This window comes from Hippocampus comes, unplaced genomic scaffold (assembly GCF_001891065.2).
Source record: "Hippocampus comes isolate QL1 unplaced genomic scaffold, H_comes_QL1_v1.1 scaffold6, whole genome shotgun sequence".
Classification (NCBI taxonomy): domain Eukaryota; kingdom Metazoa; phylum Chordata; class Actinopteri; order Syngnathiformes; family Syngnathidae; genus Hippocampus; species Hippocampus comes.
The window spans coordinates 1,066,732-1,090,956 of NW_017805833.1; the positions used below are offsets into that span (position 1 = coordinate 1,066,732).

At 39.7% G+C, this 24,225-nt stretch overlaps 1 protein-coding gene and 1 long non-coding RNA gene across 2 annotated transcripts; one reads left to right on the top strand and one right to left on the bottom strand.

Moving 5' to 3' along the window:
* Positions 1-1,135: 1,135 nt before the first annotated feature.
* On the bottom strand, positions 1,136-16,588 carry LOC109526355 (uncharacterized). The gene is made up of 3 exons (XR_002170315.1): positions 16,577-16,588; positions 6,172-6,174; positions 1,136-1,245 (listed from the first exon to the last, which is right to left on the bottom strand). It is a non-coding gene; the product is annotated as an uncharacterized LOC109526355 (long non-coding RNA).
* slc1a5 (solute carrier family 1 member 5) lies at positions 15,482-23,388 on the top strand. The gene is made up of 8 exons (XM_019887597.1): positions 15,482-16,160; positions 19,800-19,842; positions 19,945-20,013; positions 20,099-20,265; positions 20,496-20,729; positions 21,105-21,299; positions 21,385-21,519; positions 22,942-23,388. Exons 1-8 carry the CDS (start codon positions 15,646-15,648, stop codon positions 23,156-23,158), a joined length of 1,575 nt encoding a protein of 524 aa, XP_019743156.1. The 5' UTR covers positions 15,482-15,645; the 3' UTR covers positions 23,159-23,388.
* The last annotated feature ends 837 nt before the right edge of the window (positions 23,389-24,225 follow it).

Consider the following 24,225-nt stretch of genomic DNA (forward strand, 5'->3'; position numbering starts at 1 on the left):
AAGATGCTATACGTACACTCACTGGTAACACCTGAATATGCATGTAATACAGTACAAGAGCTGTATTGACACTACAATGCCAAGAAATAGACTGATAAGCCTAAAATTGATTGTTAAAGTGAATGTTTATTCTGGTGAAAGAAAATGGCAAGTGTCGGTCTGTGTTGGGATACATTTATTGAGTTTCCATTCTTGCATTTTAACAAAAAGTTCCCTCTCCATCAATATTATTCATATATACAGGTGCATTTTTAAATAATACTCATTAAAAGCTTATTTCAGAAATCGACTAATATCCAGGGCAGAGTTTTTCAGCAGTTAATTCTAATTTATGTTATATGATGAAGCACGACACGTTGTTTCAGAAGTGTTTATCAAACTGGTTGCCCTTCAAATTAACCAGTACACCGCTTCTTCTAGCTCCGTTTCAAAATGGTTGGTGAACCCTCCTCAAACTTTATTGAGCCAAAGCACATTTTTTAAGTATGAAAAGTTGCACGGCACACCACCAGACAAAATTGTCATAAAAAGAGGGTACACGTCATGTCAATTTCATACTTTTTGCCATCTATTAGAAGATTAGTATTTGTTCTTTCTGTCACCATAAGTTATGGCATAGATGGATGGACAAAGATACATTATTTGTTGTTAATAAATGATTTTCTCACCAATTAAGTAAAATTTGATCACTTCCCGCGGCATACCGTTAGCGCTCTCACGGCACACTAATGTGCCCCAGCAGACTGGTTGAGAATCATCCTTCAGGATGGTGCAAAAGATTGTTCCTTTACATTAGCAGAGTAAAAATAACATTAAATGAAATCAATTTTAAAAAACTTCAATGGCGAATATTTTTCGCTGATTTCTAAAATAACATGTTTTGCTCCTTTCTTGTCATTTCTGGCCAGAAGATGCTAGTTCGTATTTAAAAAAAATCAATTCAAGATATGAATCTTTTAGGGTTCAACTGCATTAATTTAATAATATAAAGAATATTGTAGTTGTACTTTGCAGTGGTGTAGAATCGCACTGCATCGCAAAAAGGCTCGTACTGAATAGTAAATAAAAGCTTTTCGCTATTTGCCCTTCTGGTGTAACCAAAATAAGGCAACCAAAATGAACAACAATAACTATCCAAACTGACAATTATGGTTTGAGTACAGATCTGGATGAGATCTCATTATAATGTGCATGTGCTGCTGAGTTGATATGCTAATTATTATTGACACGACTTTTATTTCCGGACTACATAGGAACAATAAAATCCTAAGCACAAGGTTGAGCGCACACACAAACCGTTTGTGAACTGCAGCATTGAACTGCCTGTGTGTGTGTGTGTGTGTGTGTGTGTGTGTGTGTGTGTGTGTGTGTGTGTGTGTGTGTGTGTGTGTGTGCGCGCGCGTGTGTGTGTGAGCGAGAGACAGACTTTTTCCAATGGGTATTTGCACACGTGATGGATCTACTGTCTTGACAACGGTTACCGTTGTTTGTGTTAGCCTGGTTAAAGAGGTTACTTAACAACAAAAGCACTTTATTGAGTGAACTGAAATGAGTGTTTGTAAAGAAAACTGAGCCAGATAAAGGAGTTACTCTTAACTGGCTAGTTAAAGAAAATGCAATAATGCCTGTTTGTCTTTTCTTTTTTAATGCTTGACAACAATCACACCAATTGTGAAATTCTGTGACAACGGAGGGGGGAAAGAATTAAATGCAGACTTTCATGTTGTGGCACTTATGATTTTTAGAAAACACAGAGACATCGCTACAATAAGACGAATAAAGCAAAACTCAGCCAAGATTAGCATTGACCTTTACCTCATTTTGTAGGAACATACCACCCTTTATAAACCCACAGCGCCCCCAAAAAAGTAACAAGTTCCCTGGTCGACTGATAGAAATAGCCTAATTGGATACCCTGATAAAAACAAACAAACAAACAAAAAAATTAGGAGCTGGCATTTAAAAACCCTGTAAAGTGAATTCAGAAATTTGTTTCCAAGTGCATATTACATGTTTGAAGATAGTGGCTGAAAATATGTCCAAAAACAGAATGAGATACAGCATTAGCTAAACTGGGCTTTAGGCTGGCATGTCCACTTGAGAGCACCTCCTTGTCAACCTTGAGTCCGCGCGTGCCAGGCAGACACTGGTGGAAGAATGAGGATGGGCAAAAAAACCCAAAAAACGTCCCAACGAGACAGCCCGGTTCTGGATAGGGGTTATGTTATTTCAAACCATTTTTGGGGGATTGGGGCCGGGGGGCGATTAACGGCCTTACCATTCATTTCAAAGGGCAAATATGATTTGAGATCCAAAAGTACTGAGTTATGAGCATGGTCATGGAATTAATTAAACTCATATCTCAAGGCACTGGCATACTGTAAAATATTTCATATCTAATATTATTTTGAAAAACCTGAATTGGTGTAAACCATTAAAATGCACATAATGCATTGGTAGCATAGTAGAATTTTGACAATGAACAACTGACCAAAAAAGACACACTACTGAGTACATTGGAGTGAAAATAAACAACATAAATAGCTGCTGCATCAAATTAACACATTGCTTTAACTTGCCGCGACGCTTCATACATCTTGATATCGGGGCAGTGTCCTCGGATCCTGAAATGGCCCACTTTTGGGCCTTTCCTCTAGCACTTCCTTGTGGCTCATTTGCTCCATAACAGTTCACAAACAATTGCATATGTAGTGCAGTGATCAACCATTAGGGGTCCCAATAACACATGACAAATGAGTCACTACCCAGTACAGTACAGTAAATTGCTTTTGGGTGGGTTTTAATCTGTCAAATCAAACATTAATTGGATATACAACGTCTCCATTATTTGAATACATCTTTAATTCAATGTATTAAGAACAGCTGAGGCACGATGTCTGTTTTGCGAAGCTCAGAGTGTGATGGCTGTCAAATAATGATATGGAAAGTCTATTGATGAGTCCGTACGCTAGACTGATATAAATCAACAAGATAGCACTTTTAGTTCGTCGATGATGTAGTCTCTCAATTGTTGCTCATCACGCTAAGTGGGGCAAATCTGTCAAGTGCAAGTGCAAATACAGCTGTTGGTTCAGGGTGTGTCCCCCACTCCCTCTCTCTCCTTTTTTTTTTTTTACAACTAAACAATTTTACATCGATCATATACTATAGTATAAGTATAATGAGTGTAAAAAGTCTAAAAACCCTTTTTGTGTGATCCAAGATTAATCATTTCAAAACTTTTTCCACCATTAATGTTTCCTTTGTGGGGGTAACGGAACACATGTCGTGGCGTTACGTATTCGGAATACAAAAAAAGGAACTGTAATAAGTTACAGTTCGGTCCGTTTGTGTATTTGAGCCCTGAGCGCAACACATGGATAAATTGTCATTATTCGTCTGGCTCATATGATGGATGACTCCACTGACGCAGTCGTTCCGACTCGGGTGACTATTCTCTGACGTGTCCTCCAAACGGGACCTGTTTTGAAAGCAAGCAGCAACGCAGGAAAACAGCAACACACTCATTGGAGGACTGATTCATCCAAAATAACATTTACAAAGAAATGGCGAGCTGTCGCGAAGACTACTACATATGGCTGGGCTATAGCTGGTAGCCGCTGCAAGGCTAACGTACGTTAAATGTTACCCTCCTGTCACAAAACACTGACAGTTTTGCTATTTAAACACTACATGAACAATAAAAACGGCTGAACTTTTCACTGGGATGAAAGTGTTTTTTTTTCGCAATGGCGTCACGCATCGTCATCATTGTATAACTACAGTCCGTGTGCGTGCGTTTGTGTGTGGGGGCTACCACGACTGGCATAAAATGTTGCCTGAAGCTTATTTTGTCCTCTTTCATCCTGTTTTTCCCTTTTCACTCTTTATAAAAACAACAAAACATAGTGGAGCAAGCAAATCTAGGTTTCCTCCTTTCTTTTGTTCTGTCTGTCTGTCTGTCTGTCTGTGCCTACCTGTACGTCTCTGCCGGGTGTTGCCTTCAGGGACAGTTCAAAAACAGCCTACCTCATGCAACTAAGCAATTGTTTCACATGGCCTCCAATCAAGCAATAAATTCCGATCTAGCTATCTATTTTAAAATATGCATATGAATGAACAATATTCACGTATTTTCGCTGTTCGCCAGCCGGTCCCTATCCCCTGTGAATAATGTTTTTTTTTTTTCATTTATTGATCTCATTAGCATATTTGGTATTGGGGCACATTGAAGGTGATTAAGAGTAATCAAGTTACATTACTTTAATATTATGGTATTTGGATTATGCTGCAAACTACATTTTCAACAGCTAACTACTAACTATATCAGAATACATTTTAAAAGTAACCCTCCCAAGCCTGCCTATAATGTTTACTATTTAATTGAAAATAAAAATTGTTTTCGAGACAAGAAATGTGTCAACTAAATAAAAGTGTATGCACAACAGTAGTCAAAAGATAACTAAAACTGGTATATTTTCAATACCATCCGCAATGGGGAGTGAAGACAGGACACCACAGAGCAATTTACCATCCATCCATTTTCTTATCCGCTTATCTTCACAAGCGGGTTGAGCAATTTTCCAAGAAAAAAAAAACTTCATTTGTATATTCATTAGCAAATACAGGAAATTCTCATCCATTTCTTCACAATGTGTCACAACATAGACATTTCCTCTACTATGTTCTCACAAGGTTAAAAGAACCCTACTCACTCTGTGTTTAATGTGAGTAATATGTGTGTAATACTGGCTGCAATATTTGTTAATTTACAAAAAGATTCATTTGTTTTGCAGTTAATATACATCCTCATAGAATCTCGACTATTTTTAACTTCTGAAGGTGTTTCTAATTTAGTCTGCCATTGAGTTGCTCTTTTCAGTGTATTGAATTGATCTAAATTAGACCTAAGTGATAAACTATTAAAAAGAGGAAAGATACAGGATGTATTTTATCATGCCTTTGCAGAGCTGTCCATTCTCTAGTTATCACTTCAGTTTTTCTCGAAAACTGTCTTTGTTTGATCAAGGTTTAGTTACAGTTAATGACAGCGCAGTGATTTTTTTTTTTGCAAATCTCAAGAACCACCTTTAATGTCCTCCACGCTAAGGTCACGTCTGTAGTTTCCATGGTGATGGCCTCCTGCTCAGTATTCCTCTTGTACAATTACTAAATACTGTGCGTTCACGTAACGTTTGGTATGCCTGTACTGTATATCATTCTGAAAAAACGAAACAAAAAACAAACGAATCACTTTAAAAGGGGTTTCTGACATTACATGAGAGGGAAATCTCTCATAAATCAGAGCAATAGTATTGATTGTACAGCTGTACCTAAAGTTATAGCCAGTGAGTGTTTTCAATGGCCGAATATGAATCTCTCCTTTGTGATGTCTATTTCTAGTCTAATCGATAGATTGCATTTCATGCTTGAGGTTGCACACATAAAAGCTCCATCACACTGGCACAGGCTCAGACTGATGATTGCATCCTGTGTCGCGCAGTCACAACTGAGAGGAATAATTGTGTCTAATAGTTTCATTTGGTCAGTTTGTTACAGAAGAGTAAAAATAAATAAATAATAATAATAATAATTGAACACTTTAAACTGCAACCGGATTATAAACGAAAATATTGAATTAATACCTCCCTCACTCAATCAAAATTAAGCGATATCATTTATCCATCCGTATAATAAAGCAGGTATGATTAAGAGCAATTTTTTTGCTCTAACTGATTTTAATTGTGTTTATTTTATTGTTTTTCTTTCTGTCGTTGCTATGACAGTTCTTATGGGACAGCTTGTTTTTTGCTCGAACTGATTTTAATTGTGTTTATTTTATTGTTTCTCTTTTTGTCGTTGCTATGACAGTTCTTATGGGACAGCTTGTGCCTGGACATCTATCCCATGAGCATATCCAACACAGGGGCAGGCTGAGACAATCTGATCCCTCTGTCTGACCCCGGGTCCCTCTTATGCCTGATGCAAGTCCCCACCCTGAGTCAAATCGCGATTATTTCAGTTCTGGTTTTAAAAAAAAAAAAAGAAAGATGATTGTGAAATTATGTTGCTCAAGGCTGATGCATGCCATGCAACGGCCAGATGCTGGTGCAGTTCATGGTTTCACACTTGGCAAAACCAAAGTTGCCTTATTTCCTCTTAGTCCTCCACCAGCTTTGCATTTTACATTCTCGGAATACTTGTTCATTATAGCATTGAGGGAATTGCTTATTTGACACTTGTATGCTGTTCAAATGCTAAATAAAGCATTGCTTGTAGAATTCACAAAGATCTTGCTCTGAGAGTTTGCTCTGGTTCACATTGTTTCTCACAGGGAAATTGTTTTCAAAAAAAAAAAAACAACACAAGATAAACCTGAGCAAATATTGTCGATAAGTGGCAGTCCGCAGAGTAATCCTCTCCTGGAGAATAAGAATAAGAAGAACAAGAAGATTAGGGCACTAAGCATCTGGTCCAGATGAAGAGGATCATGCCGAAGGAGTAGCACGCTAGTACTGTCGTCATTTTCCACCTGTTCTTCGCGGTGGAGAGCACTGTCATGTCAGCTCTCCGTATTGCACAACAATATAGCGGTCAGGCATCTAATCAACATGACAGCGCGACGGTCCATCTGCTACCAGCAAAGAGTCAGAATGATTTATCCCTAAAGGGATTAGGTTTCCATGAGTGCTCCGTGGGAAAGAATGAAATGTGGCTGGGGGTAGGAGGGTTTCCGCTTGCATCTTAAATGCTGACTTTACTTCACCATAATGGACATTGAAAGTGAAGCCTTTTTCATTTTAATGTTGTAAGACAAAAATACCAGCAACAGCAGCCTAAATACCTTTTGGAAATTAGTTGCGGAGAAGTGAATCCTTGAATAGGGCTGGCCAACGAGGTAGAAGAATGTTCGGCAATATTGCAGGACTCAAATAATGAGGATTTGGATGAAGTGAAGTATTAAAGTGGGATGAGAATGCAGGGGAATATGTCTGCAATGATGGGAAATTAAGAGTTTTTACTTTAACCTTATGAATCCATCCTGGTTGAATAAAGATTGATTGATTGAATGATAATGGATATACCAGAAACCCTCTTGAGGATAAGTGGTTCGGATCAAGGATGGATGGAATTAAACAATAGCTCACCCAGTGGTTTATCTTGGACCAAAGTATGGGTTGTGACATTTGTACATCTGTATGGATTATTTTTATCGATTGGACCATCCATTTTGTACAGCTTTTGTCCTTGTTAGGCTCATGGGTGCGTTGAAGCCAATCCCAGCTGCACCTATGGACAATTTGGAGTCCGGATTTAATTTAAATAGATGCTGCTGAGCATGATAAACATCAATTTGCATACAAAGCGAATAGATCAACAGTCATCAGCAGCCCTACACACAGTTCTTTCACACCTTGAGGCCTCCCCTATGTCAGGATGCTATCGGTGGATTTAGATCTGCATGTAACCCTGTCATTAAATCACCAGGATGGACGAGATTAGAAATTAGCTCATCGGGGGGGTTGATAGCCAAGGTTAGATGTTTTGGGGGTAAAGTTAGAAAGTTCGAGAGCGCCATCTTAGATGTTTTGGACACATGAGGATAGATAGCGGGTATATCCGCAGAATGGTGATGAGTATGGAGCTGCGGAGAGAGTAAGCAAGAAGACTAAAGAGAAGGTTGTGGCGGGGGAAGAAATGAGGGTCACTGGTGTTTCAGAGGTGGATATAGAAGATGGACTTCGATGGTAAACGATGAAATGCTGTGACGACCCTTAACTGGAGAAGACGAAAGGAAAAGAAGATGTTGTAAACTTGTCATTACTAATCTGATACTCAAACAGAAACTGACCAACCTTGTCTTGGGCAGTTTTTCGTTTTCCAGGCTTCCTCAGAAATAGACCACAAAATGCATTTATAGGGAAGTACACATCATGTGTTGGCTTTTAATTCTTAGAAAACGGTGGCAATGAATTTACCTGGTAACCTATTTCTTGGTAGTCCTAACTCGAAACTGTCAAACTCATGGCCCGGGGGCCAAATTTGGCCCACCAGGTCATTTTATGTGGCCCGCAAAAGTAAATCATGTGTGTTAACTTGCTAAAATCTGGAGCGAAATGTCATGTTGTTATGTGTCATAAATAACGTTGAGATTTTGCAATGATTTTGTTACCCTGTTTACCCTCACTTGAACAATAATTGAACAAACTATTTTAATCGAGTTGACTGATTTCAAAATTAGGAATCTATTCATTTGTTGTGTAAAAGTAATTTTGTCTTCAAACTCCTAATCGGCCCGTGACTAAAATGAGTTTGACACCCCTGCCCTAACTCATCAGGATGGGTAGTTTCTTCCCCCTTGTTGGATCAAAATATTGACCCAACGTACTGGTTATAACCCTGAACCCATTGCATTGAGTATTAATAACCCTGCGTTGGTTCAGACACTTTGAGACCTAGTGCTGGTTTCACCATTTTACTCAATTTGACTGAAGCTGGTGGCCACAGTTTTGTTGCCTACTGAAATTGAAGTAAATTTAATGTAACATTCTGGCGGTTATGCAATATGCTAGCCGTCCATGAACATAAATGGTGACTTTATATTTGTTGTCTTATCTTGATACTTCATTTTGTACTTCTCAACAATGAAAGCTTTGAATTGCTCCTTCAATGCTTTGCCTTTGTTTTGGATTCCAACCGGTCACAGATTGTTCCAGAGATGAGACAATTTCTAGAGAAATGAAGCTGTAATATTCTGGGATACATTCTGGGGTCGGGGGGGGGGGATCATCACAGCAGCATTTTATTTACCCCCGGAGCTGCTGGGTCTTAGCCTCACAAAGTACACACTTTTCTAGTTACCCTCTAAAGGCCCCTCTGTTGAGCATGTTAACGAGACCAAGGACTTGTATGTTCCACATCCCAAATCATTAAAAAATTCTTTGCATAACATGCCTTCACTACACGAAAAAAAACCTGCAGTGCTGTTTGCAGTGTACACGCAGTATGCTATGAATGTTCTCATATAATTCAGTGTTACTGGAGTAACATTAAAGGAAATATTACTAAAACAATTATTGCTCTTTTTTTTCCAAAAAGACTTATAAATTACAAACACACTCACTACTGGAAAACATGTCTTTATAAATAAGTATTTATGTATGTAAAAATAAGGCAGACAGATTGAACTGCTGTATTTTCAAACTTAAAAAAAGATGGAAAAAATACAGAATTTCACATGGGCTTCAGTTTAAAAGTAAAAATGAATTTATACTGTCTTCTGTTACTGACATAGCTGAATACCCACTTTGATAACTTGGCACCATAGAAAAAAAATGCACTCATTGGTTTCAGTTCCTGATGAATTTTCATAGTACTCATGCTGAAAAGAATAAAAAAAGACATGTTCCATTACACCGTTCCTTCTTTTTTAAAAATAAGAGTTACTTCTAGTACTCATGCTGAAAAGAATAAAAAAAAGACATGTTCCGTAACACCGTTCCTTCTTTTTTAAAAATAAGAGTTACTTAGCGTTGACTCGACTTATGCTATCAAAACGACATGGTACCATAGCTTTAGTTGCATTGTGAAAGAAGTAAAAAAAAAAAATGCGAAAGTAGCTAATTATAACAATGAAAAAATACACCTGACTTGTGACTGTTTTTTTTTTCTCCAGTTAGTTGCAGATTTATTTATTTATTTATTTATTTATTTTTAGCATAGCAAATGGCACAATACATCCGTCATTTATCGTTCCAGCAGTCGAACATCTCTCTTTAATCAGGAAGATGGATAGGGAATATTTTGCTTCTTCAAATATTTTGCATCATGTTAATGCTTTAATGCTCACATGTTTCACGTTCTTCAATGTCACTGCTGTCTTCTGTCAGTTATTGTAATACTTGTGACTGTTTTTTTTTTCCTCCAGTTAGTTACAGATTTATTTATTTATTTATTTTTAGCCTAGCAAATGGCACAGTACATCCGTCATTTATCGTTCCAGCAGTCGAACATCTCTCTTTAATCAGGAAGATGGATAGGGAATATTTTGCTTCTTCAAATATTTTGCATCATTCTTGTTAATGCTCACGTTTCACGTTTTTCAATGTCACTGCTGTCTTCTGTCAGTTATTGTAAAGATCCCAAAATCTCAGTAAATCAAGATGCGGTTGACTCCCCTTATTTGTAGTGATGTCATTTTTACATGGTGTCATCATCGATGGAATGTGAAAAAAAATGAACAAGAAGCCAATTTCGAAAAAACTAAGGGAGTCCAGTTATCGGTTACCAAATGTGCAGAGTAAAAGTGAAAAGTCATTAGAAAAATAAATATTCATATAAAGTACAAAGGGGCGGCCTGGTGGTCGACTGGTTAGCGCATCGGCCTCACAGTGCAGAGGTGCGAGGTTTGCATGTTCTCCCCGTGCCTGCGTGGGTTTTCTCCGGGTCCTCCGGTTTCCTCCCACATTCCAAAAACATGCATGGCAGGCTGATTGAACACTCTAAATTGTCCCTAGGTGTTAGCGTGAGTGCGGTTGCGGTTTTTTAAAATAATTGTTATATGCAAGTCTAATTTTCTCATAACTATTATTACAACGTTCTATGGCTGAAGTACAGTTTTGTGCAAAAACACTTAAACACAAGAAATGAACCTTCACAGATTCTGAGCAGCATGTTGATGGCCGAGATAATTTCCTCTGGCAAAAAGTGCATGCTTTAATCATTATTAGAGATAATACTGGACATTTCAATCCCCACAGGTGATAGAGAATGCCAATTTCCATCCATTTATTTGATCAATCTTTCAGATCACAATAAAATTTTCTCAGAGATTTTGTTGTGATCCAGTGAAATCAAGGATGAACTTTTTGCCCATAATGCCAAAAGGTATTTTTGGTGCAAATATAACACTGCTCATCACTCCATCTTACAGTGAAGCATGCTGGTGGCGGCATCATTCTTTGGGCTTGTATTTCTATAGCTGAAGTCATTTGGACAGAGGTGTGTACACTTCTTCCATCCACTGTATTGACAATCAAACAAACAAAGACCCATGTTCAAATAATATAAGTACTGTGTAAATGCCGTACATCAAAACAAATGTAAGCAGGCATTCCAGGAGCGGTGATGTACTGAAATGTCATGAGATAGACATCTCATGACAGCCTCCCCTCCTCTCTTGCCTCTTATTATTCTCTCCCTCTGCCTTCAGTTTACAATGCGATGCAGGCTAACAAGAGGGCATCAATGGCAATGTGCCCTTGAGTGATATCCACGACAGGAACGTCCCATTTGGCGCACTGCGTGCATAAGAGGAAGGACGTTAGGACACATAGGAGCACATGGGAATGAATCACAGTGATAAATACAAAATAGAAGATAATATTAGAGTCTTGCTTGTGTTTAAAGGGGGCGAATGAGCCAGCTTGCTCTCCGTTATTGATTGACCTCCACCGTAATCATAACACTAGCCGCATCTCTCAGTGGTTTTCCACAAAGTACCAACAGAGTGGATTTTTATGGTACACATTATATTGTGTCATAGGCTGACAAAGACGGAAGGTTGCTCGGCTACGGTGTCATGTGACAGGGCGTGTTTTGAAACAGCCCCGACTAAACAGACAGCTGTGACCTCTAACAGGTAACTCTATTGCTATACAAACACACTTGGAGTGCCTCGTTTGACATGACATGACATTCAATTGAGAGAAATGATGGGGGAAAAAAAAAGTGTTTATTAAATGCCATTCTGTTAGTTTTCCACCAGATTTAACAAGAAACAGGCTAGTTAAACTTGGCACACACATTCAAAATGTGTTACTAATAAGTGCAGAACAGTCACCATGGGTCCTCACACAAAACAATCCAAGATGAGGGCTGTGGGAAAAAAAAACAGCTGACAAAAACATGGTCTGCTTTAAATTCCTTGTACTCATTGCTTATTCACATGCAAATCCAAAATATGTGTGTATTTATGTGTGTATTTAAAATAGGGCCTGACTGATATTGATCGTTTGAGGCTGATGCTAATTCTGATATTTGGCAGAATAACATTCTGAGAACCAATTAATCGACCATTAATCAAAGTTATCTGCAATGAATAAAATAACACTTTTTTTGAGCTGTCAATGCTTAAAAGGATAAAGATATACATTACAGGTCGAACATTTGACTGCGTCATGATACTTTGTCCTTTAGGAATTGTTCGACTTTACGACAGAGAGAAAAATTAACGAACATAAACATTTGTGAGTCAGTTTTTTTCTTTCTTTTTTTTTTTTTTTTAAGTGGAGCGGGATATATGAATGTCATACTTGTTTGTGTAAAACCAAAAAAATCCACAAAAGTCAGAAGATTTTTGCCGATTTTAAAAGAGCTAATATTAGCCGCCCGATTAATCGCTTGGGCCCTAGTAATAACGTACAACGGGTTTTCATTTAAGTATCACTACTGTGTCAAGAACATAATTATATTAAGACATTCTGTATAACTATTGTCACACATTGTGCACTCATAAATAACGGAAAACATCAAGTAATAAAACACAAAAAAATCCTAGTCACCTCACTTTTGAAACACGCCAAAGAGCCTCATTAAAAGGGCTCGTAAACTATGTTCGTATTTGGACTTCCTAAATGTAACGGTCCGCGCACACACTCAGTCGCACTACTGAAATTCCAATCGAGGTGGAAATAGTCTGGTGTTCTGATTGTAGATTAAAGTGAGGTGGAAATGAAGGGATGAGTGTGGAAATCAAGTCTGTGCGGGGTGCGCATTAGCTGTCACCCCGTGCGCTCACGTGCGCATCTTGGAGGAACCACTGAGTCTTCAGATCTCATTGTACCCTACACAGATTCAAGGGTACAGAACTTAACCAAGCCTCCTCCATGTTTCATAGTGGGAAGAGTGTTCTTTTGTTGGATCGGCTTCATTTGTGCATGTTTCAACATGCACACATGTTGCCAAAAAGCTCCTGTTTTTGTCTCATCTGTAAAAGGCCATGCTCACAGAATTCAGTTTCAAGTTCTTTTCATGACCATTGTTGTTTTTTAGTTATTTAAAGGCAATAAAGACAGCAATGAGCATTATGAAACTGGATGGATTGATGTATGGGTGGTCCTATCAATACTGTACTGTACGATAATGTACAAACATAACAAGGATCCCACACTGAACCGTACACACTGATAAGGGCTCTTTTGATTTAAAAAATGATGACCTTTAGCTAACTATGAATAAAATATCTCCTCACCACATCGACTCAGTGATGCCTTTTCATCATGATGAAGCACATTCCTCCCTAATAATAAGCAACCTTCGAAGAAAACATGTTTTGCAACTTCTATGTGGTTTCTAGACAGCACAGATAAGCAATCATGAAGGGCCTGAATTGAGTAAGATGCTTTTCCGGACCAAATACCTGGTATTGAGTTACATAAAGATTAGGACAGATCATTTTCCTTTCTGTCGCCACCTTGGCAAAGTGTTCTGTGTTCGTCTCCGCTCGTGACACCTGAGACAGCAGAACTGTAACTGTTCCATGCTTTTTTTTTTTAATGCGTGTCCTACTTTTGGTGGTTACATGACCAACCCGACAGCTTCTGTACACATAGTCCCACCAGCAGTTTGTCCAAAAGCGATTCAAGGACGAATTTAACATATGTTGAAAGTTCTCCCATTTCCAATGGGAAATTAGAAAATTGCACAGAAAACAAAAAGCGAATTTTTCCTCATTAGCTCACATTTTTTAACACTTTTTAGGCAGAATTCATGTGGCAAAATCCACCACAAAAAGGAGTTGCCAGAACAAAAGTTATATTATGTATTATTGATACAGGCAATTCATTAAATGACATTTTAATTGGTGTACAGTTGCATTGTGTGTGTGTGTGTGTGTGTGTGTGTGTGTGTGTGTGTGTTTATGTGAAAACTGCACTGTATTATAATGATAGGTGATCCTCTTATTTAGTCCCTCACATTTAAATAAATGAGATAACCAACATTCCTTTTTTGCAGTTTGCTCATCCACATTGCAAATATCAGATGACCCTGTCACAGGAGCACAAAAGCATGTGTCTCATTTGCTACTTGTATGTGTGTTTGTGTGTGTGTGTGTGTGTGTGTGTGTGTGTGTGTGTGTGTGTGTGTGTGTGTGTGTGTGTCTGTTATTAGATATGGGGCCTACTCTAGGAGAAACTAATGTACTGCCGTGTTTTAGGAGTAAAACACGCCACGTTTTATTTTGAAGCGTCACGGTTATATTGCGAGTGAACGAAAAACCAGTTTGAAACAGCAACATAAGTGCAAAGGATGTGCATGTCAAAGTTGTTGTTCTTGTTTATGAACCGAAAGGAATGAAGGGGACATAATGTGGAAAAATGACTTTTTAATTGCTTGTACAGTGGTCCCTTGAGTTGCCCCAACCTATGTGCTTTTCAAGGTACGAGCCGTAATTTGGCTGACTTTTTGCTTTGAGTTGTGAGCAAAAATTTGTAATACGTGCTCTGTATGATGGCAGTGAATCCACTACAACTCATGTCACAAAAGGAGTAGTTTGGCAAAAAGTGAAAACATTTTCCAAAAAGAGGCTTCAAGTGTTTTAATGGCACCTCCAGTTTACTGTCAAAATAAAAGTCTTCCTGTCGTATCTTGATACTAACTAATAAAACTGGTCAGCAGCAAATTTTAATCAGAGATGGCTTTATGTGTCCCCAAACGTGTTTTTTTATGCTGATTTCAAAGGACATAAAGTTTTTGAGATATTTTCATTTTCTTTTTAATTTTGACCATTAAAAGCTTGAATATGGATTTTACCATGCGTTATAATTTATAACTATGACATCTCAAAAACAAATTCTACCTGCTGCTGATCCTAACCCTTCATTCATAAATATTACTAAATCATTACTATACTACCTTGTATATTATTATGAGTACTGAAACCCTGATGTGCTGGAAACGTAGAGTTGTAAACTGCGAAACCACATTCAAATACATACAGACAAATACTCTATATAATTTTTTTTGGGGGGGGGCATCCACCGCATTCCCCTCGTTTTTTTTTTGTGAAAAACTCATCCTTAATTTTTTTTTTAGAACATTTTAGGTTTAATTTTTATCTTGTCAATGCGTTTCAACTGGTGTCGATTATACGCGGATTTTTGCTATTCGTGGGCCGGCCGGTTCTCATCTATGGAAGTAAGTCCTTGCCATTTTATACACTGGATTATTTTTTTATTTTTTAGAATAAATATTTTTTCACTTGAATGTTGAATTTCAAGGCTAAAAAAATCAATGTTAGGAATTTTGATGCCCCAAAAAAATCTGTTTGAAATTCAAACTCAAACAGTCACATATTCCAAAGCATACGCCATCCATTTTCCATTCTTTATGCTCACAAGGGTCCACACAGGAAAGCCGCCAACAGTACTCGTCCGCCGTGAAACGAATGCAGCAATTAGGCCACGCCCCTCTTGACGTAACACAACGCCTCTTTCAGGATACGTACTATCAGTGTGTATTGCTTTGTCACTTCAAATAAGAAAGGAGCGGCAGTTGAGTTCACCTCGTGTGTTCCTCACAACTCGCACTATTGTTTTCAAAGTTGGAACTTCGTCCCAGGTCAACTTTTAACACGCCGTAACTATGGCTGACAAGTTGGAAGACGTCAAAGCGCACAACGGCGGCGAGGACCCGCTGCCCAACGGTTCGTCCCGCGGCGTGGAGCAACCTCTCTCCCGGCGTGTGAAGCGGATAGTCATGGACAATCTTTTGGTAATCTTAACCGTGGCAGGCGTCATTATTGGCGTTTTCATCGGTCTCGGCGTGCGTAACGCGGAGCTCTCCCGCACCCAAATCATTTACATCGGCTTCCCCGGCGAGCTGCTTATCCGGCTACTAAAGATGATTATCATCCCGTTGGTGGTGTGCAGTCTGGTCTCGGGGGCGGCCAGCATCGATCCCAAAGCCCTGGGCAGGCTGGGCGGCTGGGCGATGCTCTTCTTCCTGGTGACCACGTTGATCGCTTCGGCAATTGGGGTGGTGATGGCGTTTATCATCAAGCCGGGCTCGGTGACTCTGACCAAACCTAAAGTGGCGGGTTTGGATGACGGCGTGCCCGAATCCAAAGAAGTCATAGACTCCTTTTTAGACTTGATCAGGTGAGTGAAAGTCTCCAATTTTCCAAGTCTAACGTTGTTCACATGCCCAAGGGGCTTTGTCTCGGGCTCCTCCAGTAAGCCCACGTGAAGCCCTCAACCACATGGCACGGTGTATATCTTGCTGCAATGAACGAATGTAGTTGCGTCAGCTCATGTTGCTACGGGCTAAATTAACACTCCCGGCCCAAATGGGGCCGGAGGGGTCTTATCACACTTATCAGTCCACATGCGAATGTTGCTCTTATTTTATGTATTATTTTGTTTAATAACTGACAACTAAGATAAGCTCATATCAGTCACGTTTGGCAGTGCAGTGGTTAACAAACAAGCACATGATGTAACATTACCTGATGGGACAAACCTGTTCATTAAAAATCAGGAAGAAGCCAAACAGTGTGGTGTCACTATCGGGAAACAAATTTACACAATTAGACTACGAATTGAAAGGGGGACTTTACATTGTTCATATGTTAATTGGTGGCTCTAGTTTGTTATTGCAGTTGTATGCAAAGGATGTGGTATCAATCATGTCTTAACACGAAGTAATGTAATCATGTAAAGTGAATGAATTTATTTTGTTGCTATCGTAAAACATTTATTAACATTAATATCATGTATACAAGCAGTATTTGAACTGACATTCCTAACTATCACACGGGTGTTAAGTATAACTACCACTAACGGTGTAAAGCACAATCAAACTTGTTGCTAATCTTAACTTTTAATTAGCAGTATGTATGCAACACTGTGGCCATTTTAGTTTTTAGATTAGATTAGATTAGATATCCTTTATTTGTCCCACACTGGGGAAATTTACAGCCTTCAGCAGCAAGATTGTGGGTAGAAAGAAGAGAAAAGAAAACACAGTTCAATTAAGTGCAATATAAATACAAACATGGATAAGGTCAATAATTAAGTGCAATATAATACAATAGTCACAGTACTATTCACATATGTTGTCATAAAATGTTCACTTTTGTCATTGAAGTGTAATTTTATGAAAGAAATGACATTAACTGTGAAACAAATGACATAAATTACAGTACTTGTCGTTTAAAACTTTTTTAACCGTTCCTCTTGAGGGTTTAACTATTTTTAGTCAAGGTCAAATGCTCTTGAGGTTCAATTATAGCCCACAGGCCATAGGTTGCTTAGCCCTGACGTAAAAAGACATAAATGTGACTAAATGTGACCTCAAATGAACGCTGTTACTTCCATAACAATACTTGTATGGAAGAACACTAGTTTAGTCATTTGGCATGGAAATGTAGACATTGTTATAGTTTTGCCAACTTGTGCAAGAGGGCTGGGGGCTAAATGAATAACGAGGGAATGTATTCAAGCAGGGTATTCACACAAGCTCACACTGAGCCTTCATGATAATAGAACAGCAAGACAAACCCGTGTGTCTCATTATAGTGAGCCCTCTCGTGTGGTGCCCTGCCGTCTTTTGACAAGAGAGCTCATGTGGCAGCATGGCTACTGCTGTTCAACCAAGTGTAAAAAAAAAAAAAAAACCCAAAACAAAGAGGTGTCTTGCAGGTTCGACAGTCTTTATTTTGCACATATATCTGCAACACTTTCTGGAGATATACTAGACACACACCCCTGTTGAATGTTTGCACCCACTTTTGTTTATTTTTCCCCCTGAAAAATCTCAACAGGATAAACCGTCAAACCACTAGCGGTGACTCTATAAATGCTGGATACTTGGCAACAGGTAATGAGTAGTTGCTTGTTATTGATAGTACTAGTGTAGCCTGTACTACCGGGAACACATCCTACATACTTAGCCCATAAAGATGATTCAGATTCTCTGATTTTGATTAATGAGCTCAGAAGTTGACATAGTTTTACATACCCCTCGGAGGCAATGTGTGCAGTCTCTAGGCTCCAAAGCCACAACACCTCCTGGCACACTTGCACATTGGAATAGATCTCCTATTCCAAAAGCGGTATACAGAATTATGCCTTTGCTCCTTTCAGGTCAGTCGATTATAATTATGGCATCGTCGGGCCACATTCGTAAAAGGATGACAACATTTACATCCTAAAATTGAGGAAGAAAAGATAAATAATTCAAAAAAAGGAAATGTATGAGAATGGAGCTTAAATATGATGAAGAAACAGTCTAAATTTTATAAGTGATGTTAAGTCAAGTATTAAGATATCCTTTATTTGTCCCACAATGGGGAAATTTACAGAAGTACAAGTCAAGTACTACTTTATTGTCAAATGCGCTGTATGTGCAACAAACAGCAATAAGAGGAGCCACTGCGGGTGCCCGTGCCACCATCAAAAGAACAGTTCACATAAAATGACAAAATAATGCAATGCAACACAACACGTAAAACACAGACAGTCGTGCAATCTTAACCACTTTTCCTACATACACTTTGTTGTTTGAAGCAGTTATAGATGAAAGAGGAGCGAATCAAAGTGTCCTTTTCACCGGTGGATCAAAGACGTCATGCTGAAAATGTGCACACGTCTGCTACAAGCTAAGTTTGAAAGCAACAAGAAGCTGTAGCTGCCCATTACAGGCGCAAAACACAATCGCCTCGGTGCTGTCCAGCATCGACAGTCAAATGGCCCCGACCTTCCTCTCAATCAAAATCAGTGGTGGTACACGTGTGCTGCCGAGAAGGCGCAACCACGGAGCATAGATTCTTCTTCTTTGACGAATGTCGTGGCCAGAAATGCTGAAAACAATCCACATCAGGTCCACGCGACGTAACAACAACACCATGTGACAAAACACAAGACAAAAACAAAAAACGCAAGGCCCTTGAAGAGCACTTGCCGACGGCTGCCTACTCGGGGGCCATCTTGGGAAAAAAAAATGTATGTCTCTCTCAGAATAAGATGAGGGGAAAAAAGTAATTTTAGGAAAAAAATATAATTTCTTTTTCTTCTTGGGAGGGGTTAAAGCCTGACGTACTGGAAAATTACAACCTAGCATAGCAACCAACTTTGGATAGCAACACTTACAGATAGCATGATCAGGTGAAAGAATAATTCAAGTTAGCAGCTAATTATAAGATACAAGTTAGCACTGTTAAATGCCATATACCCACTACACTATTTCCACATGATCAAGTCAGGTTTATTTGTCGAGCACAAAAGAGCCTCAAAGGGCTTCACATGCTCACTGTTCACGATGATCAACATCATCCCATAGTCCAAACCACCTCAACGTTGTGATCCTCTCATTAATGTCCAGAGGGCATCTCCCTGCTGTCACAACGGCGCTGTCTTTGAATTTAAATATGTTCCTGCAAGGGATGTGCATCTCTTGAGTAAAGACGATTCAATATGTATCTGCATAACGGGGTGCGATACGATTCAAGACAGTACGTTTTAGTGGAATGATTTGGATCGATTCAATTTACTCACATCTTTTCAATCAAAATTGACTTTCCAATTCAAATTAGTTTTTGTTACGCTCCTAATTCCTTCCTATAATGTTGAGGGAGTTGCTTTAACGTGTGTGGCTTTAACTGGCCTGACATTGCCAATCCAAAATGAGTCACTTGTTGTCCTTTTAATAAATGCAAACAGGACTTCATCTGATTTTCATCAGGATCATGTGACGCTCCGGAATGCCATGTTTTTATGATTCTTTTGTTTGCGCAACAGAAACATCTTTCCCTCCAACTTGGTGTCGGCTGCCTTCCAGTCGGTATGTGCTGCATCTTGCATCCATATAACATTTTAACGAACAAGTTCAAAAAGTTTCCTTGAGTTTGTCAAGCTGACAAAGCAAACGGTCTCTCCTTTGCAGTATGCGACAAGCTACAAGCTGGTGAGCACAAATAGCACAAATGGAGTCCGCAACATAACAGTGGAAAAGGTGCGTAGGGCAACATGATTGTACTCAATAAATTGCTTTTTAAAATTGTTTGAGTGTGTACTGACAGTCTTGTGTATTTCTGCAGGTTCCCATTGGCACTGACCAGGATGGGATGAATATTCTGGGTCTGGTGGTGTTTGCCATTGTGTTCGGTGTGGCTCTGAGGAAGTTGGGGGCGGAAGGCGAGATCTTGATTAAGTTCTTCAACTCATTCAATGAAGCCACCATGGTGCTGGTCTCGTGGATCATGTGGTAAGTAAGGTTTTGGGTTTGACGAGGTGCATCAGGTCTTGGCATGTCTCTACTCGCCATTGACCCTTTTCCATTGGCAAGACCATGTAATATGTCCAATACCTGATTAGCTGGTGTTACAGTGATAAGAGCTCAGCAAAAATAATCATAATAATGATAAATTTAAAAAAAAAACGTCATGACACCTTCCCCTTAACAACCTTTGTTTAATATCCTCTGTCTCTCCCCAGGTATGCCCCTTTCGGTATCATGTTCCTTGTTGCTGGCAAGATTGTTGAGATGGAGGACGTTGGTACATTATTTGCCAGTCTGGGAAAGTATATAGCATGCTGCGTTGTTGGGCACGCCATCCACGGCCTCATTGTGCTGCCCGGCATCTACTTCGTCATTACAAGGAAGAACCCGTTCACCTTCCTATGGGGAATATTCACAGCTCTGGCCACAGCCTTTGGGACAGCCTCCAGGTAATGAACTTGCTCATTCTTAACAGTTGTAGCCAGTGCAGAACAGTGATTCAGTGTTCTCTGTAACGGACAGCAGATTGGGAATGATGCACTCGGTAGTGTAGTTGCTCAAATTCAAACAATTCTCAGTGTGCAGTGTCCCTTTGACCCTGAGTCAGCTGGGATAGGCTGCAAATCCACCCTGTAAACTATGCCTAAATGGAAGTAAGCAGATTAATGAACAGATAGGGCCCAAGGACAAAAGCCTGTGGAACACCACTCCTTGTATAAAATTGGTTGGAAACTAAAGCAGCAAACCAGACCAGGGATTTTGGATTCATGTTTTGTTGTTTTTTTTACACCCTACAATGGTGTACCCTAATATCCCCCCTGCAGCTCCGCCACGCTTCCACTTATGATGAAGTGCGTGGAGGAAAATAACGGCATCTCCAAGCAGATCAGCCGCTTCATCCTTCCCATCGGCGCCACCGTCAACATGGATGGAGCCGCATGCTTTCAGTGCGCAGCTGCCGTTTTCATTGCACAGCTCAACGATTATCCCCTCAACTTCATCCAGATCGTTACCATCCTGTACGTATCCCACATACCCGCAAAAGATTTTGTGATGGTTGTGAATTTTGGAGTTGTTGATGCCTTTCTTCTGCCGCCTACCCAGCGTGACTGCCACAGCATCCAGTGTTGGTGCAGCAGGAATACCCGCTGGCGGGGTGTTGACCTTGGCTATCATCCTGGAGGCAGTCGGTTTGCCCACCAACGATATCTCCCTAATCCTGGCAGTTGACTGGCTTGTGTGAGTATACAACACTGATAGCAGCAGCAGATTTTCCACTCATCAGTGTCTTTTGCGTTTGTCGTTTTTGACACTTTTCCGATGGAAAAAAAAAGGTACTTACAAGATAGTGTGTGTAGTACCTGGTCAGCTGGAGTCTAAGCATGCTGGGGTGATACCAAATGGATGATATCAAACCCGCTGGTCGTCCATTGGTTGAGCAGATTTGCCATGTAATGCACATGACCAATGTTAGCTCACCTGGTATTGTGTCTTGGCTCTGAATGCTCCATTATTTGATTATTTTCCTTCCACTATTTTTTTGTGGAATGTGTCTGTTCTGAAATCCCGACTGTATTGAGGAAATATGTGGTTAATAATTTTTTTTTGGAATAGGCTTTGATAGTATATTTCAATGCCCTCGTATTTAGGAAAAGAGCACTACAGTCACTGATGCACTTTTCAGTCCATAAAACACAAACACAATGAGCACATTCATGCAGGAGCTGCTGTCGGCTTATGTCCAGAAACTCGCATGCCACTCCACAAAGGCCTGCTTCTTAAGATTGACGGTAGTTTCTGTAGATTTTACACTTGAAATATTTTTGTGTGTTTAAATACATTTACAATCAGTTTAAATGTAGCTAAGGAGAACAATTCTTCAAAAAAGAGGCTGAAAGCATTTGATTCCACTTCCAGTTGAAGTTCACTGCAAAACTAAACGTAAAAGAAGAGAATTACATCGTGCATATTGAAAAAAAAAAGTCCCGCTGTGTATGTAGCTTAATTCTAGCCAACAATGCAAAACGCCATAGATGGGATAACGAATATCATTATTGTCACTATGTTACTGTATATCCCCATGAGCGATCAAGTTGTGGTGTACACAGAGAGTAATCGCAGCCAGTATATTCCTTGTGCTTTGCAAAAAATGACTACGATTAACGGATCTGACTGACTTTATTATGAAACTGTTCGTTTGCCTCTATTGCTGTATTAAACTGCCCGCAAGTGGCCAAGGTACACACAGCAGAAGGAGCAGCACAATGTCCAAGTGAACTGAAGCAACAATTGTGACCAAAAACTGTGTAATTATTGCCATTGTGTTCATCATGACTATGTCCTTTGATGAAGTACAATATTTAATATTAAGTAAATATTAAATGTTCAAGACATTTGAACAAGAAAAGTAGGTCTTATGACTCTTGAGTCATACGGTGCTGGTTTCAAAGTCAATAATTAATGAACGGAACAAATGTAAATCAATAGCAAGAACTCTGTACAACATAGGAGGATTTTTAGTACTGTATGTGTACATGCCCTTCAAGAATTGGAACTTTTCAGACGCTGTCTTTCACTCGGTATCGCGACTACATTATGCTTGTTTTCGTGTACAATTCTTAACTGGTTGATGTTAATAATTTTCCCATCTTTGTGATTCAGTGACCGCACATGCACAGTACTGAACGTGGAAGGCGACGCGTTTGGCGCAGGACTCCTGCAGTTTTTCGTGGACCGCACATCCAAACGAGAGGAAAGCACGGACCTGGGCGAGGTCAACAGCATCACGCCCCCGCCTGAACACTCGCCGCTCATTGAGATGAAAGGTGTCGAACAGACGGACAACAGAAGCACCCAGCAGGGCTCTTTGGTCATGTAGTGGAGGTGCGGAGATCACACTACCGTGGAAACTGCTAATAGACACGATGGACCTCTGTCCATCTGAAAACGCTTTGTGGAAGCTGTAGATGTACTTCGTAAAATCGTAAACAGGCGTATTCTGGCATTTGGACAATCCATCAGGGATATATGAATGTTGAAGAGCAATGATTTCCTTTAAGGCAGGGGTGTCAAACTCATTGTTGTCGTCCGAGATTTTAGCAAGCATCATGCAAGTTGACATGCTTGATTTGCTTCCACTGGCCACATAAAATGACATGACGGGCTGGATCTGGCCCCCGGGCCTTGAGTTTGACACCATTGCTTTAAGGTATGTCCCAAATAGTAATTTATTGAAGGTTCTTCTGTTACAATTTACATCTCCTCTCCTTTACTGTCGCGTCGCTGGCCACGCGCAGGATAACCAGCGATGATCACGTTTTAATTGAGCTTAACAAAAAGGGTTATGGCAAATGATCATTGGGAAGGTGCTTTTCTTTTCCATCATCTTCATCCCTAACTGCTGTTTTTGAAAACTTCAAAATGTTTTATTTGTGTGATATGGTGTTTGTACTTAAGCGGTGACCAGGTCTAGCATACGGAGTTTCCATATACGACACTAATAACATTTGGAATATCTGTCCTTTAAAGAGAGAGTTTGCAGTTTTTAGCCTCACTTCACCAATCGCTAGTCTGACCGAAGCTGTGCCTCTCACTGCATGAATGAGCGCCATTCTCAAAGACGGTGATTCATAATGGTTTGAATTATAAAGTAAGTCACACAAAAAATGCTGCCCATCTTCAACAAGCTAGTGTCAAGAAGCCGTGTTAGCTAGCCATGGTTGCTATGTTAGTAGCATGACTTCAAACAAGATAGTGTCAAGAAGCCATGTTAGCTTTTGTAGTGGAGGGGATCTGTCCATTTCCTTCTGGCCCTCCTTGGACACAGGTTCTTTTATTTCTCTATAAGGTGGAAGAAGACCCAACACCACGTCGTCTTTTCTGCAGTTATCACAACACTATATGAATCGATTCGGGTTCCTGAGAGTCTCAGATTTCGTCAGGAAG

Excerpts from the sequence above, each read along its gene's own strand:
- slc1a5 (XM_019887597.1), top strand. The coding sequence starts at position 15,646 with ATGGCTGACAAGTTGGAAGACGTCAAAGCGCACAACGGCGGCGAGGAC. Across the intron at positions 20,730-21,104 it reads GCCTTTGGGACAGCCTCCAG|CTCCGCCACGCTTCCACTTA; the intron begins GTAATGAACTTG and ends TCCCCCCTGCAG. Across the intron at positions 21,300-21,384 it reads ATCCAGATCGTTACCATCCT|CGTGACTGCCACAGCATCCA; the intron begins GTACGTATCCCA and ends CCGCCTACCCAG.